Source organism: Odocoileus virginianus, chromosome 17 (genome assembly GCF_023699985.2).
Source record: "Odocoileus virginianus isolate 20LAN1187 ecotype Illinois chromosome 17, Ovbor_1.2, whole genome shotgun sequence".
Classification (NCBI taxonomy): domain Eukaryota; kingdom Metazoa; phylum Chordata; class Mammalia; order Artiodactyla; family Cervidae; genus Odocoileus; species Odocoileus virginianus.
The window spans coordinates 39,414,768-39,427,152 of record NC_069690.1 but is presented as its reverse complement, the minus strand read 5'-3'; the positions used below and the strand labels follow the sequence as shown (position 1 = coordinate 39,427,152).

At 39.8% G+C, this 12,385-nt stretch overlaps 1 protein-coding gene across 1 annotated transcript; it reads left to right on the top strand.

Moving 5' to 3' along the window:
- Positions 1 to 2,775: 2,775 nt before the first annotated feature.
- KRTAP3-1 (keratin associated protein 3-1) lies at positions 2,776 to 3,377 on the top strand. Its single transcript, XM_020899760.2, has one exon. The coding sequence runs from the start codon at positions 2,816 to 2,818 to the stop codon at positions 3,110 to 3,112; it is 297 nt and encodes a 98-aa protein (XP_020755419.2). The 5' UTR covers positions 2,776 to 2,815; the 3' UTR covers positions 3,113 to 3,377.
- The last annotated feature ends 9,008 nt before the right edge of the window (positions 3,378 to 12,385 follow it).

The window sequence follows — 12,385 nt, the reverse complement described above, 5'->3', positions numbered from 1 at the left end:
TTCTAGTTAATTCTAAAAAGAAGAACATTTGCTTTATTGTGGAAAATGGTATGCTCCTCCCCAAACAGTGGGCTTTAGAAAACTGATGTGAGGAGGAATCCCAGATATATCCACTTTTCTCTGTTCTTACCAATTATGATACCCTCTAAGACAGAAATCATGCCCTCCTCATCACTCCTTCAGGGTATTCAAGTAGCTCCCAGCCATTGTTCCTGCCTTCAAATAGTCTCCTTTCTACAGCATAGTATCTTGGTTCTAAAATCTTACGGTCTCAAGAACTTAAATAACCTGGTCCCATCCTCCCACTGTTCTTAAACCCAACTAACCTTGAGGGCATTCTTCACTCTCGTTAGAACAACACGCCCACAGTGAGAGGGAACATGGCATAGTAATTAAGAGCAGGGCAATTAGAGCCAGACTGCTTGGCTTCAGATGCCAGCTCCTTCACGTAAGTGAAGCTCACTTACTAGTTACTTAGCCTCTCCATGCCCTGGATTCCTCATCTGCAAATGGCAAGGAGAGAACACTGCATCTGTCATAAGCTTTGGTGAGAATCATAGAGTACGTGTAAAGCACAAAGCTTGACACGTAGCAATGATGATGATGATGATGATGATATTAAGCCTCCACCAGAAACTACTCATCTTCCTAAAACACAAATCCGATCATGCCACATACATGTTCAAAAACTTTTAATGTCCATTGTCAACAAGATGAAATTAAGAATCCTAAATTTAGGACACTTAAGCACAGTGCAAATTCTTCCTACTGTGGTGATAAGCCACGTTTGCAACTTCATATTTCATTATTCTCCTCCAGTGCCTCCCTAGAGGAGATTCAAAATCTGTGCTTTAACCAACTGACACTTTTTGCCATCCCCAGAAAACACCGTGGCATTTTGTTTCTCTGCTTTACTTGCTGAAATTCCCTTCCTATTCCCTTTTACTTATGAAGTTCCTGTTCATCCTTCAAGACCCACATAAATGTTCCATTTTCACCAAATGCTCCCCAAATCTTCCAGGGAAAGGCAGGGGCTCCAACCTCTAAACTCCCGCATCTTATCTAGAAAACCTGGATGCACAACTTGTATTGTCTGTCATTTGTCAGCTTACTTCTCTGTGACCTCTTCTATGGCCTCCGCAATGGCAGGAAAATATTTGCATCTTTTTTTCATAATCCCTGACTTACAGCAGTTTACAGCTCAAGCAATGAGTATTTGACTGATACCTACTGAAGTGATGTGGACAGCAAACAATTCTAGCAGAGTGATCCAAAATCATAAAAATCATTCTAGTAAGAAGATGGCTAAAATAAAAGCAGTTTTCATGTTGAGCATCTTTTGGATCCTTCATTGTATTAATCTACATCTCTTTAAGCTTCTGACTCCTCTATATTGTACAATTTTCTGCTTCATTTTAGAGGCTGAGTCATTTTGTTTGAAGATAAGTCAAGAAAATATATTTTTAAAAAGATTTCAAAGGAAAATATTTCTAAAGATTTACCACTTTAATATTTTTCCTCCTTTAAAGGAAGGCTAAAATATCATACTAAGTTTCATGCCTTCACTTATTTAAATAATTTTATTTTTAAGATTCTAGTGATTTAAATGTAACTGAGGGATCTCCCCATGTGTACTCCATAGAACACTAATCTATGAAAACAAATAAAAATGATTCTATGGTCAAATAAGTTTGGAGAAAAATACATGGCTATATCTCTTTATTGAAAAGTCATGGGACTTCCCTGGTGGTCCAGTGGTAAAGACTCTGCCCTCCAATGCAGGGGGCCTTGGCTCGATCTCTAGTCAGGAAACTAGATCCCATGTGCCACAACTAAAACCTGGCACAGCCAAATAAATTTAAATAAAAGAAAGGAGGAAAAGTCATAAAGCACTTTAGCATATTAAAGGCTCTGAAAGGTCAACCAGCAAAGAATTCAGTATTTCCCAAACTTATTTACCAGAGAACCCTTTAGTGTTCTTTGAAACAAGTGTTCATGAAACTCATTTTAGGAACTACTGCACCATTTAGCATCTAAATGGCCCAATACAACTAGTTTGAGGGCCATAAATAATATTAATTCATAACATGTTTGGATGAAATTTTAAAGGGCCTCCATCACTGTCACTCACGCAGATCTGAACTCTCACCTACATGCCCCGACACGTTTTCATTCAAAGCACAAATGAAGGGAATGAAGGGCAAATAATTTGTTACAGCTCTGTTTAAAAAAAAAAGGGCTCCTTAATACAGAACTAGAATCTCTTTCCCTGTTGACTCCATCTGTTCACACAGTCTCTTGGAGCCATGTGAAATCTTAAAATAGTATCACTTTTTCAGCCAGAGGGCTTAATCATCATAAAGAATCTTTGGTTTCCGGTAGAACAGCAATTGAAAAACTTAGCTCTCTCTTCATCTGAAAAGTAGACAAGAAAATGTGAAAACAATCTGCAGATACCTAGCATGCCAGGTCATTATTAGTGATGTATAATGATTGGAAGATAATAACTCCGTACCTTTGAAGACTGAAATGAAATGTCCATGCAGTGACAAATAGCCAATGTAAAGAGCCCTAATTTGACAACAAAACAATCTAAACCCCTTTTATGAGGTGAGGAGTATGTCTTAAGCAATAAACACTTAAGTAATTAGATGCTTTTATGGAGATAACTATAAACTGAAACATGGGGGAAAAATCTCGGTAATAGGCTGACGCCCTGGGAGGTGGGTATATAAGAGCCAGGGGAGAAGACAGAAGCATCGAGACACCAAGAGACTTCTCTCATCAACCCAACAAAAACCCAACTCCTGACACCATGGCTTGCTGTGCTCCCCTGTGCTGCAGCGTCCCCACCGGCCCTGCCACCACCATCTGCTCCTCTGACAAATTCTGCCGGTGTGGAGTCTGCCTGCCCAGCACCTGCCCACACGAGATCAGCCTCCTCCAGCCCACCTGCTGTGACAACTGCCCCCCACCCTGCTGTGTGCCTGACACCTACGTGCCAACCTGCTGGCTGCTCAACTCTTCACACCCCACTCCCGGACTGAGCGGGATCAACCTGACCACCTTCGTCCAGCCTGGCTGTGAAAATCCCTGCGAGCCCTGCTGTTAAGCGGCCACATCTTTGCTCAGGTTCAGTGATGTGTTGCTCAAGTCTAAATGCATCATCTGGCCTTCAACACTCACTACTACCTTCATCAAACAAAACCAACCCCAATAGCCTGGGCAGTATTTTCATGCATTTGCCCAACTTCTTGATTCTTTCTTCTTGCGGATAGAGTTGGAGACCTTCTTTCTGTCTTTTAGATTATATCACTGTCCTTTGGAAATGAACCATTTTGACTATTCAATAATAAACTTCATTCTTGCCTAGCAAATACGGTTTTGTGATTATTTGTTCATATGTTTCTTCTTAGGGAAAGTGAAATGCCTACCTAAACTAGAACAGCGGCTCATCATACTGCCCAAGATTTACCCCAGCAGAATGAGAGCTCTCATGGTGGAATCATTGAAAAATTAGACACTGCTTCTTTGTGATGAGCTGAGAAGTGAAAAATTCAACAGGTTATTTTTTAGGATTCCCACCCTCTTTAAAAACTTGTTTTGCAATATTATATGAGTTTTAAGTGTGCAACATAGTGACTCACAATTTTTATAAGTTACACTTCACTTACAGTTATGATAAAATATTGGCTATATTTCCTGTGCTGTACAATATAGTCTTGTACCTTATTTATTTTATACATAATACTTGGTACACAGAACTATACAAAAAAGTTCTTAATGACCCAGATAACCACAAACATGTGGTCACTCAGCTAGAGCCAGACATCCTGGAGTGTGAAGTCAAGTGGGCCTTAGGAAGCATTACTGCAAACAAAGCTAGTGGAGGTAATGAAACTGCAGCTGAGCTATTTCAAATCGTAAAAGATGATGCTGTTTAAATGCTGCACTCAATATGTCAACAAATTTGGAAAACTCAGCAGTGGCCACGGGACTGGAAAAGATCAGTTTTCATCCCAATCCCAAAAAACAGCAATGCCAATGAATGTTCAAACTGTCATACAATTAGGCTCATTTCGCATGCTAGTAAGGTTATGCTCAAAATTCTTCAAGCTAAGCTTCAGTAGTATTTGAACCAAGAACTTCCAGATGTACAAGTTTGGTTTTAAAAAGGCAGAAGAACCAGAGATCAAATTGCCAATATTTTTTGGATCATAGAGAAAGCAAGAGAATTCCAGAAAAACATCTACTTTTGCTTCACTGACTACATAAAAGCCTTTGACTATGTGGATCACAACAAACTGTGGGATATTCTTAAAGAGACAGGAATACCAGACCACCTTACCTATTTCCTAAGAAACCTATATGTGAGTCAAGAAGCAACATTAGAAACTTACATGGAACAACTGACTGGTTTAAAATTGGGAAAGGAGTACAACAAGGCTGTATATTGTCACCCTGTTTATTTAACTTCTATACAGAGTACATCATGTGAAATGCCAGATTGGATGAATTACAAGCTGCAATCAGTTGCCTGGAGAAATATCAACAACCTCAGATAGGCAGATGATACCACTCTAATGACAGAAAGTGAAGAGGAGCTAAAGAGCCTCTTGTTGAGGGTAAAAGAGAAGAGTGAAAAAAACTGGCTTAAAACTCAACACTCTAAGATCATGGCATCCAGTCCCATCACTTCAGGTCAAATAGAAGGGGAAAAAGTGTCAGCAGTGACAGATTTTATTTTCTTGGGCTCCAAAACCACTCTGATAGTAACTATAGCCATGAAATTAAAAGACACTTGCTTTTTGGAAAGAAAATTGTGAGAAAACCAGACAGCATATTAAAAAACAAAGACATCACTTTGCTGACAAAGACTTGCATCGTCAAAGCTGTGGTTTTTCCAATAGTCATGTACAGATTTGAGCGTTGAACATAAAAAAGGCTGAGTGCTGAAGAACTGATGCTTTCAAATGATGGTGCTGGAGAAGACTCTTGAGAGTCCCTTGGACTGAAAGGAGATCAAACCAGTCAACCCTAAAGAAAATCAACATTGAATATCATTATAAGGATGGGCAATGAATTTACAAAACTTTGGCCACCTTATATGAAGAGCAGACTCATTAGAAAAGACCCTGATGCTGGGTAAGATGGAGAGCTAAAGGAGAAAGAGGTGGCAGAGGATGAGATGGTTAGATATCATCACTGACCTAATGGACATGAATCTGAGCAAACTCTGGGAGATAGTGAAGGACAGGGAAGCCTGGTGTGCTGTGTCCACGGGGTCCCAAAGAGTCAAACTCAACTTAGCAACTGAACAACAATAAGCTTATTTATTTTATACAGAGTAGTTTGTACCTCAGTCTCCTGCCCTATTTTTTTCCTTTCCACTTCCCTCTCATTGGTGACCACTAGCTTATTCTCGTTATCTGTGAATCTGTTTCTTTTTTTGTTATATCCACCAGTTTATTTTTTAGATTCCACATGTAAGTGATATTAAACAGTATTTGACATTCTCTGACTTACGTCACTAAGTATATTACACTCCAAGTCCATCTGTTGTTGCAAATGGCAAGATTTCATTCTTTTTTATAGTTGAGTAGTATTTCATTGTTTCCATATATACCATATCTTCTTTATCCATTCATCTGTTGATGGACACTAAGCTTCTTCCATATCTTGGCTATTGTAAATAACGCTCCTATGAACATTGTGGTGCATTTTTTTTCAAATTAATGTTTTCATTTTCTTTGGATATATATCCAGGAGTAGAATTGGTGGGTTATATGGTAGTTCTGTTTTTAGTTTTGGGGGGAACCTTCATATTGTTTTCCTGAGTGGCTGCATCAATTTACATTCCCACCAACATTGAACAAGGGAGGGTTCCCATTTCTTCAGATCTTTGCCAGAAGTTTTATGTTTTCTGGTCTTTCATTTAGGTATCTAATCCATTTTGAGTTTATTTTTTTAAATATAGTGTTGGAGAATGTTCTATTAATAATATTACCTGTCCAGCTTTCTTTGCACCATTTACTGAAGAGACTGTCTTTTCTCCACTGTGTATTCTTGCCTCCTTTGTTGTAGATTAATTGACCATAAATGTGTGGATTTATTTCTGGGCTCTCTATTCTATTCTGTTGACCTCTGTGCCTGTTTTTCTACCAGTACCATACTGTTTTGATTACTGTTGCTTTGTAATATGTTCTGAATTTTAGGCTTTATTACAAGATAACCACTGGCACTATGCCAACCCACCTCTTTTTCAGTCACAAACAAAGAAGATTGATGTTTTCATACATGCTTATAAGGGATAAATATTTAGGTTTTATTTTTAATATCAAAAATAACTCTGAGTCCTTTTATTACCACTGTGGGCCTTTAAGCATTAAAGGGCCCTTGGCGAGCTAAAAAGCCTCAAATGTAAAGCAGGTGATTTGTGTTCCAGTTCTGGCTCTGTCTCAAGCTGCTTCTGTAACCCTGATCAAGTCACTTGAACCCTTTGGGTCTCAGGTCCTCCATCAGTAAAATGGGTTGGTTGACCAAGTCCTCTCTAAAATCACTTTCAGCTTGAACATTCCTTGATTCTAGATTATCTAGAAACATTTTAAGTAACAAATACTCCATGCTGCTAATCAACCCTATCTTACTGTATTACTTTTACCTCTTTCAGTCATAATAGCTAATGTTTGGTAAGTATATCCTGCACACTCTAATGTGTGCTGTATGTGCCTTATCCCATTTATCCCTAACAAAAAAACCTAACAGGTAGCTACCATTATTCTCCCCACTATATAGGTGAGAAAACTGAGATGGAGAAATTACTTGCAAAAGCTACATAAATAGTGACAGAGGAGCTATCTGAATTCAGAGTCCTTCCTCTTCCCACTATACCAAAGCATCTGCCTCCTCTGCAGACAACAACATGCCCAAGAGAAATACAATTGCATACAGCTTTCTTTGTCCAGGAGAAAGTATATGCTACTTGACAATACATGCTCTACTTGACAACACATGCTTGTAGATTGTCTATTTGGTTGTATATGGCAACAGTTATCTCTGTGGTTGTTATAGCTTAAGACAAAATGAGTATACAAATGAGTCTAGGAAAAACTGTTTATGTTTCTAAGATGAAAATAAATCATGTTTTTTTAAGTCAGACTTTAAATACTGATGAGCAACATCAGCACACGAAAAATACTGACTGGTTCATTAATCTTGAATTAAAATGTAGAATGTTTGGCAACTCAGATGGATTTTCAATTTTCTGGTGAGTTTCAGTGACTTAGTTTAAGATAAAACAAACTACCCTTAAAGATCGTTTACCCTTGAGAATAGAATAGAAAATCAAATCATTTCATTTTCTTTCAAAGATCTGGCCTCCAGGTCTTTCTTTCTATCTTTATGGATGGACTCTAGCCTAATTTAGACTCTGATCACCACACTTAAGATCACAGCCAGTCTCCTCGTTGACCTTGAGTCAAGTATCGCATGCTTCTTCCTCCACACAAACTATAATTTTGTCAGAATAGATTTCTATTTCTCTATAAATACTGGCTAAATTGAGTTACTCATAACTCTTAGATGACTCAAGATTTTTGTTTTTTAATGAGTCAAGTCTAAGTTCTGCAGTGTGACTCTAAGACCCTCAATAATCTGGTACAACCATTTTCATCGAATACTAGTTGCTACTTGTCTTGGGCAACATGAATCCTGTACTCTATCCAGAGCAATGCTCCCTATTCAGTGGTCGAGAGAGAGGTCTCTGAAACCAGACTGTCTTGCTCTAAATGGTACCTCTTGGGCTTCCCTGGTGGCTCAGATGGTAAAGAATCCACTGCAATGCAGGAGACCTGGGTTTGATCCCTGGGTTGGGAAGATCCCCTGGAGGAGGGCATGGCAACCCACTCCAGTATTCTTGCCTGGAGAAGCCCAGTGGACAGAGGAGCCTGGTGGGCTGCAGACCATGGGGTCCCAAAGAGTCGGACACGACTGAGCACAGCGCAGACTCTGTCACTTACTAGTTCTGTGCTCTTGGCCATGCCATTTCATTTCCCTATGCCTCTGGTTTCTCAAATGTTAAGATTAAAACCAGTAGGTGCCCTGAAAAATATCTGACAAGTTCACCACAAAACTACCCAGATCATGAAAAACCAGAAAAGACTGAGAAATTATCACAGACCAGGGAAAACCAAGGAGACAAGATGACTAAATGTAATGTGGTGTCTCCGACTAGATTCAGGGACAAAGGACATTAGTGGGAAAACTAGTAACATGTGAACAATGTCTGAAGTTTGATTAATAGTAATGTACCTTAATTTTGACAAATGCACAATGGTATCATAAGATGTTATCATTAAAGGGAAGTTGAGTGAGAGATATATAGGAATGCAGTACTTTCTTTGCAACCTTTCTGCAAATCTAAAATTATTTGAAAATAAAAAGCTAAGTTTTAAAAAAAAGTATATACTTCCTAAAACTGTCGTGAAGATTAAGTTTATTAAAACACATCCAGACCTTAGAAGACTGTGTGCTGACTGGCAACCTCTAAGTATACCTTATATTAATAATACTCTCTGATGCTGGAATGAGGAAGGTTTCTCCTTTGGCTGGTTTCTACTGTGTGCTGTGTGTTTAGTCCTTCAGTCGTGTCTGACTCTTACGACCCCAAACACTTTAGCCTGCCAGGCTCCTCTGCCCATGGGAATACTTGCCTGGAGAATGGAGTGGGTTGCCATTTCCTTCTCCAGGGGACCCTCCTGACCCAGAACTCGAACCCCAGTCTCCTGCACTGCAGGGAGACTCTACCGACTCAGCTAGGAGGGAAACCCCTCAGTATTGGTTTTGTACTAGACTCCACCGATAGAGGGAGCTAGAAGGAGACTGCAAGATGAGAGGAGAAAAGAAAGGTCTTGTTGCCCCAGCAATAGTCCTACATTTGGCGGCAGCAGCGGGTTCTCCTTTCTAGCTTCTTTTCACTCTTCAAAAAAAAAAAAAACAAAAAAAAAACTATCATTTAACTTCCTCAGAAACACCAGAATCAGCAAGGGAGTGACACACACACACACACACACACACACACACCCCACCTCCTTTTCACAGAGGTTCAAGCCCTGGCCCCACAGAACCCCTCCTTTGAGCTTCTGAGTTAAGGGCACCAGCTGGGCAACACCTGGGGCCTGAGCCCAGCCCTGCAGGACCACGCTTCCAAGCTCCTAGGTCCACACATCCTCAATGTCTTCTCTTCAATCCCTGCTCTCTAGCTGATAGCAGCTTCTTGTGTTCATTACCTGTGGTGTTTTTTTTTTTCTTTCTCAGTCCTCCCATACCTATGTAAACCAGTGCCCTATCTTCAAATTCTCTCTGTTGAAATACCTACTGCGTGAGGATGTTCTTGTTTACTTGTTTTCCTGACCACACTTAATACAGAAGCCTTCATAAATGCTGGTTATGATTATTTTCCAAACTTCCTTAAATATTTATTCCATGTGCTCCAGGCACCATATTCCATCTGGTGATTCAGGTTCTATGCTAGGTAATAGAGAAACCAGGAAAAATGAGACATAGTTCCTGCTTTGAAGGAGATTACATCCTAGTAAAGAGAATCAGCATGTGTACAAAAAAATGTAACAAAGTTTTTTGGGTGGATATAGGATACAGTAGAGGTAAAAAGGATGGATTGACCAGTTCTGCTGGGACCTTGCAGAGAGTAGGGGTAGAACAGCATCACAGAACTCACTGTTTTCCTTGCCCCAAAAGCACTTACCTCTTTTCTAAGTGTTTCTCATCAAAACAACTTATTCCAAATCCTCCATGAAGACTTCTGGTCATTTCAACCCTTTTTCATCACATTTTGTCTTGCGGGAGTTCTCACAGTCCCTGGAGGAGAAACTGCTATTTATTAGACTTATCTAATAAGCACAGTGATGAATGATTTGCCTGATTAATTCTCACTTGGTCTTTAATACTAATACTAATAATAAGACTGTAACAGGTGATTATATTTTCCCCAAATTTGTAGTTGAGAAAACTAAAGCCCAAAACGTCTAATAATTTAATCTAGGTCTCACAGCATGTAAGTGCTAGTCATGATTCAAAAGTATCTCTGAATCTCTTTCATTTCACTGTCACGTACTAAATTATGTTGTTTGAACCATTTGCAAACGAATTTCTAGCCTTTTCTATCAGCCCACATACTCCTTGAGGGCAGGCACCATGTCTTCTATTTTTTTTTTTTAAGTCTCTACCAGTCTCTTCAGAATATGTTAGAGAATCAATAACTACTTGACTTATAACAAATGGATTTGCTGATCTGTCTCCTTTACTCTAGTTACATACTAGCTTTAGCTATGACTTGTTAACACTGTAACTGAAGTAAAATGGAAGGGAACTTTTAAAGGTTCCTGTCTGATAGACAGTGATTATCAGCTTAGGCAGTGGTTTTGGAAAATGGAATGAACAGGTTCGCAGTTTGGTTTTCCTTAAAAAAATAAAATAAAATAAGAACTTTTCATGCTGCTTTGCAAAGAAAGCCAGATTTATTTTTCAGGACACAAATAGTCTCAAGAACCTATATTTTAATATGTTCTGACTTCTGGCTAAAAAAATGACATCCTTTCTAAAACTGAGAGTTTATTTATGCTCATGCATAATTTCATATATAGATAATGCAGTGAAACAACAGAAAATCATCTAGCAGGCTCTGAACTTTCTAATCAAGATCATGTTACATATATTTGATATTTGTTTATTTTCTCAAATCCATGAAAATATAGCAAGGTGAATCTGCTGGGGGAAAAAAAAAAATCCCACGGATTTTGACTTCCCAAATATATCCCTGCTGTGTGCTGCATCCTGAGTCACTCAGTCACGTCCGATCTTTTCAACCCAGGACTGTAGCCTGCCAGGCTCATCTGGCCCGGGGATTCTACAGGCAAGAGTACTGGAGTGGGTTGCTGTGCCCTCCTCCAGGGGATCTTCCCAGCGTAGAGGTTGAACCTGCATCTCTTTATGTTGCCTGCATTGGCAGGCGGGTTCTTTACCACTAGCAGCACCTGGGAAGCCCAGGACATATCTTTTGAGAGGGATCATCTCTTACTTCTGAGGGACATCAATTTCTAACTCTTCACACCCAGTAGTGATCATTTATAAGAACAGATTCTGGTTGGTAAAAAAGAGGAAAGTCGGAGTAAATACTGATGTATTTGCCGTGGTTAAGTACATAGAGAACCTATATCAACAGCATTTTGAAACTACAATAGGAAGCAAGTTCAAATGTAGCAACAAGCAAATAACACTGAAGGAGTGCTCCTCCTGTGGCAGATAAATAAATTAGTTATTTGTGGGGGATTATACAAACAACAACAGGAAGCATTCTGATAGACGGGAGCCACGTTCCCTGAGCTGGATAGCTATAAAAGACTCACCAAAAACAACTTTACAGAACACCTTCATTTGCAACAAACGTCTACCTGATCCTTTGAATGTCTTGCCGTGAGTCTCGTCTCCAGGGATGCTGCAGCGTCCCCACCGGCCCCACCACCACCATCTGCTCCTCAGACGTATGCTGTCGAGGCGGAGCCTGCCTGCCCAGCACCTGCCCACACGAGATCATGCTCCTTCAGCCCACCTGCTGTGACACCTGCCACCCACCCTGCCTTGTGCCTGACTCCTGCGTACCCGACTCCTACGTGCCAACCTGCTGGCTGCTCAACAGCTGCCACCCGACTCCAAACCTGAGCGGAATCTCTGTCACAACCTGCGTCCAGCCCTGTGAGGGTGGAGCAAAATCCTAGTAGCCAAAGACATCTCAGTGAGCTTGCCCGCATTGTCCTAAGGGACTGCAATTATCGTTAAAAGCTGCTCAGCAAATGGCCTTTAATAAGAAGCTCTAGAAAAAATGTTCTGATTCTGTGCCTTCAGTTTTGCAGAAGTGTTCTACATTTTGAACAATGATTTCAAATAAAAAGTGGAAAAAATGCTGTCATGGACCTCCTTGCTTTAAATAAACACCACTCTTTCCCAAACCATGGGCTGTCTCAATGTCTAATGCCATAATTACCTGACTCTTGACACGTGTATGCATCATGAACCCATAAATATGTCCAGCAGAATTACACTTTCTGATGACATCAACATAAATCTCATAGTCAAAAAGAGGTCGCACAGGGATATGTAAATATGTGAACAAAATTGCCTAGATAATAAAATATATTATATTAAACTCTAAGCTTAGAATCACTTTAAATTCCAAGGTCAGTATCTATTTTTAATTTTAATATTTTCCCTGCCTCTGTAAGTAACTCACTTACATCCCTAAAGAGGCTAAGAAATGGGCAATTAGAGATCAACAAACTTGCAGAAGAGACCCCAAACACTGAGCTGAGCC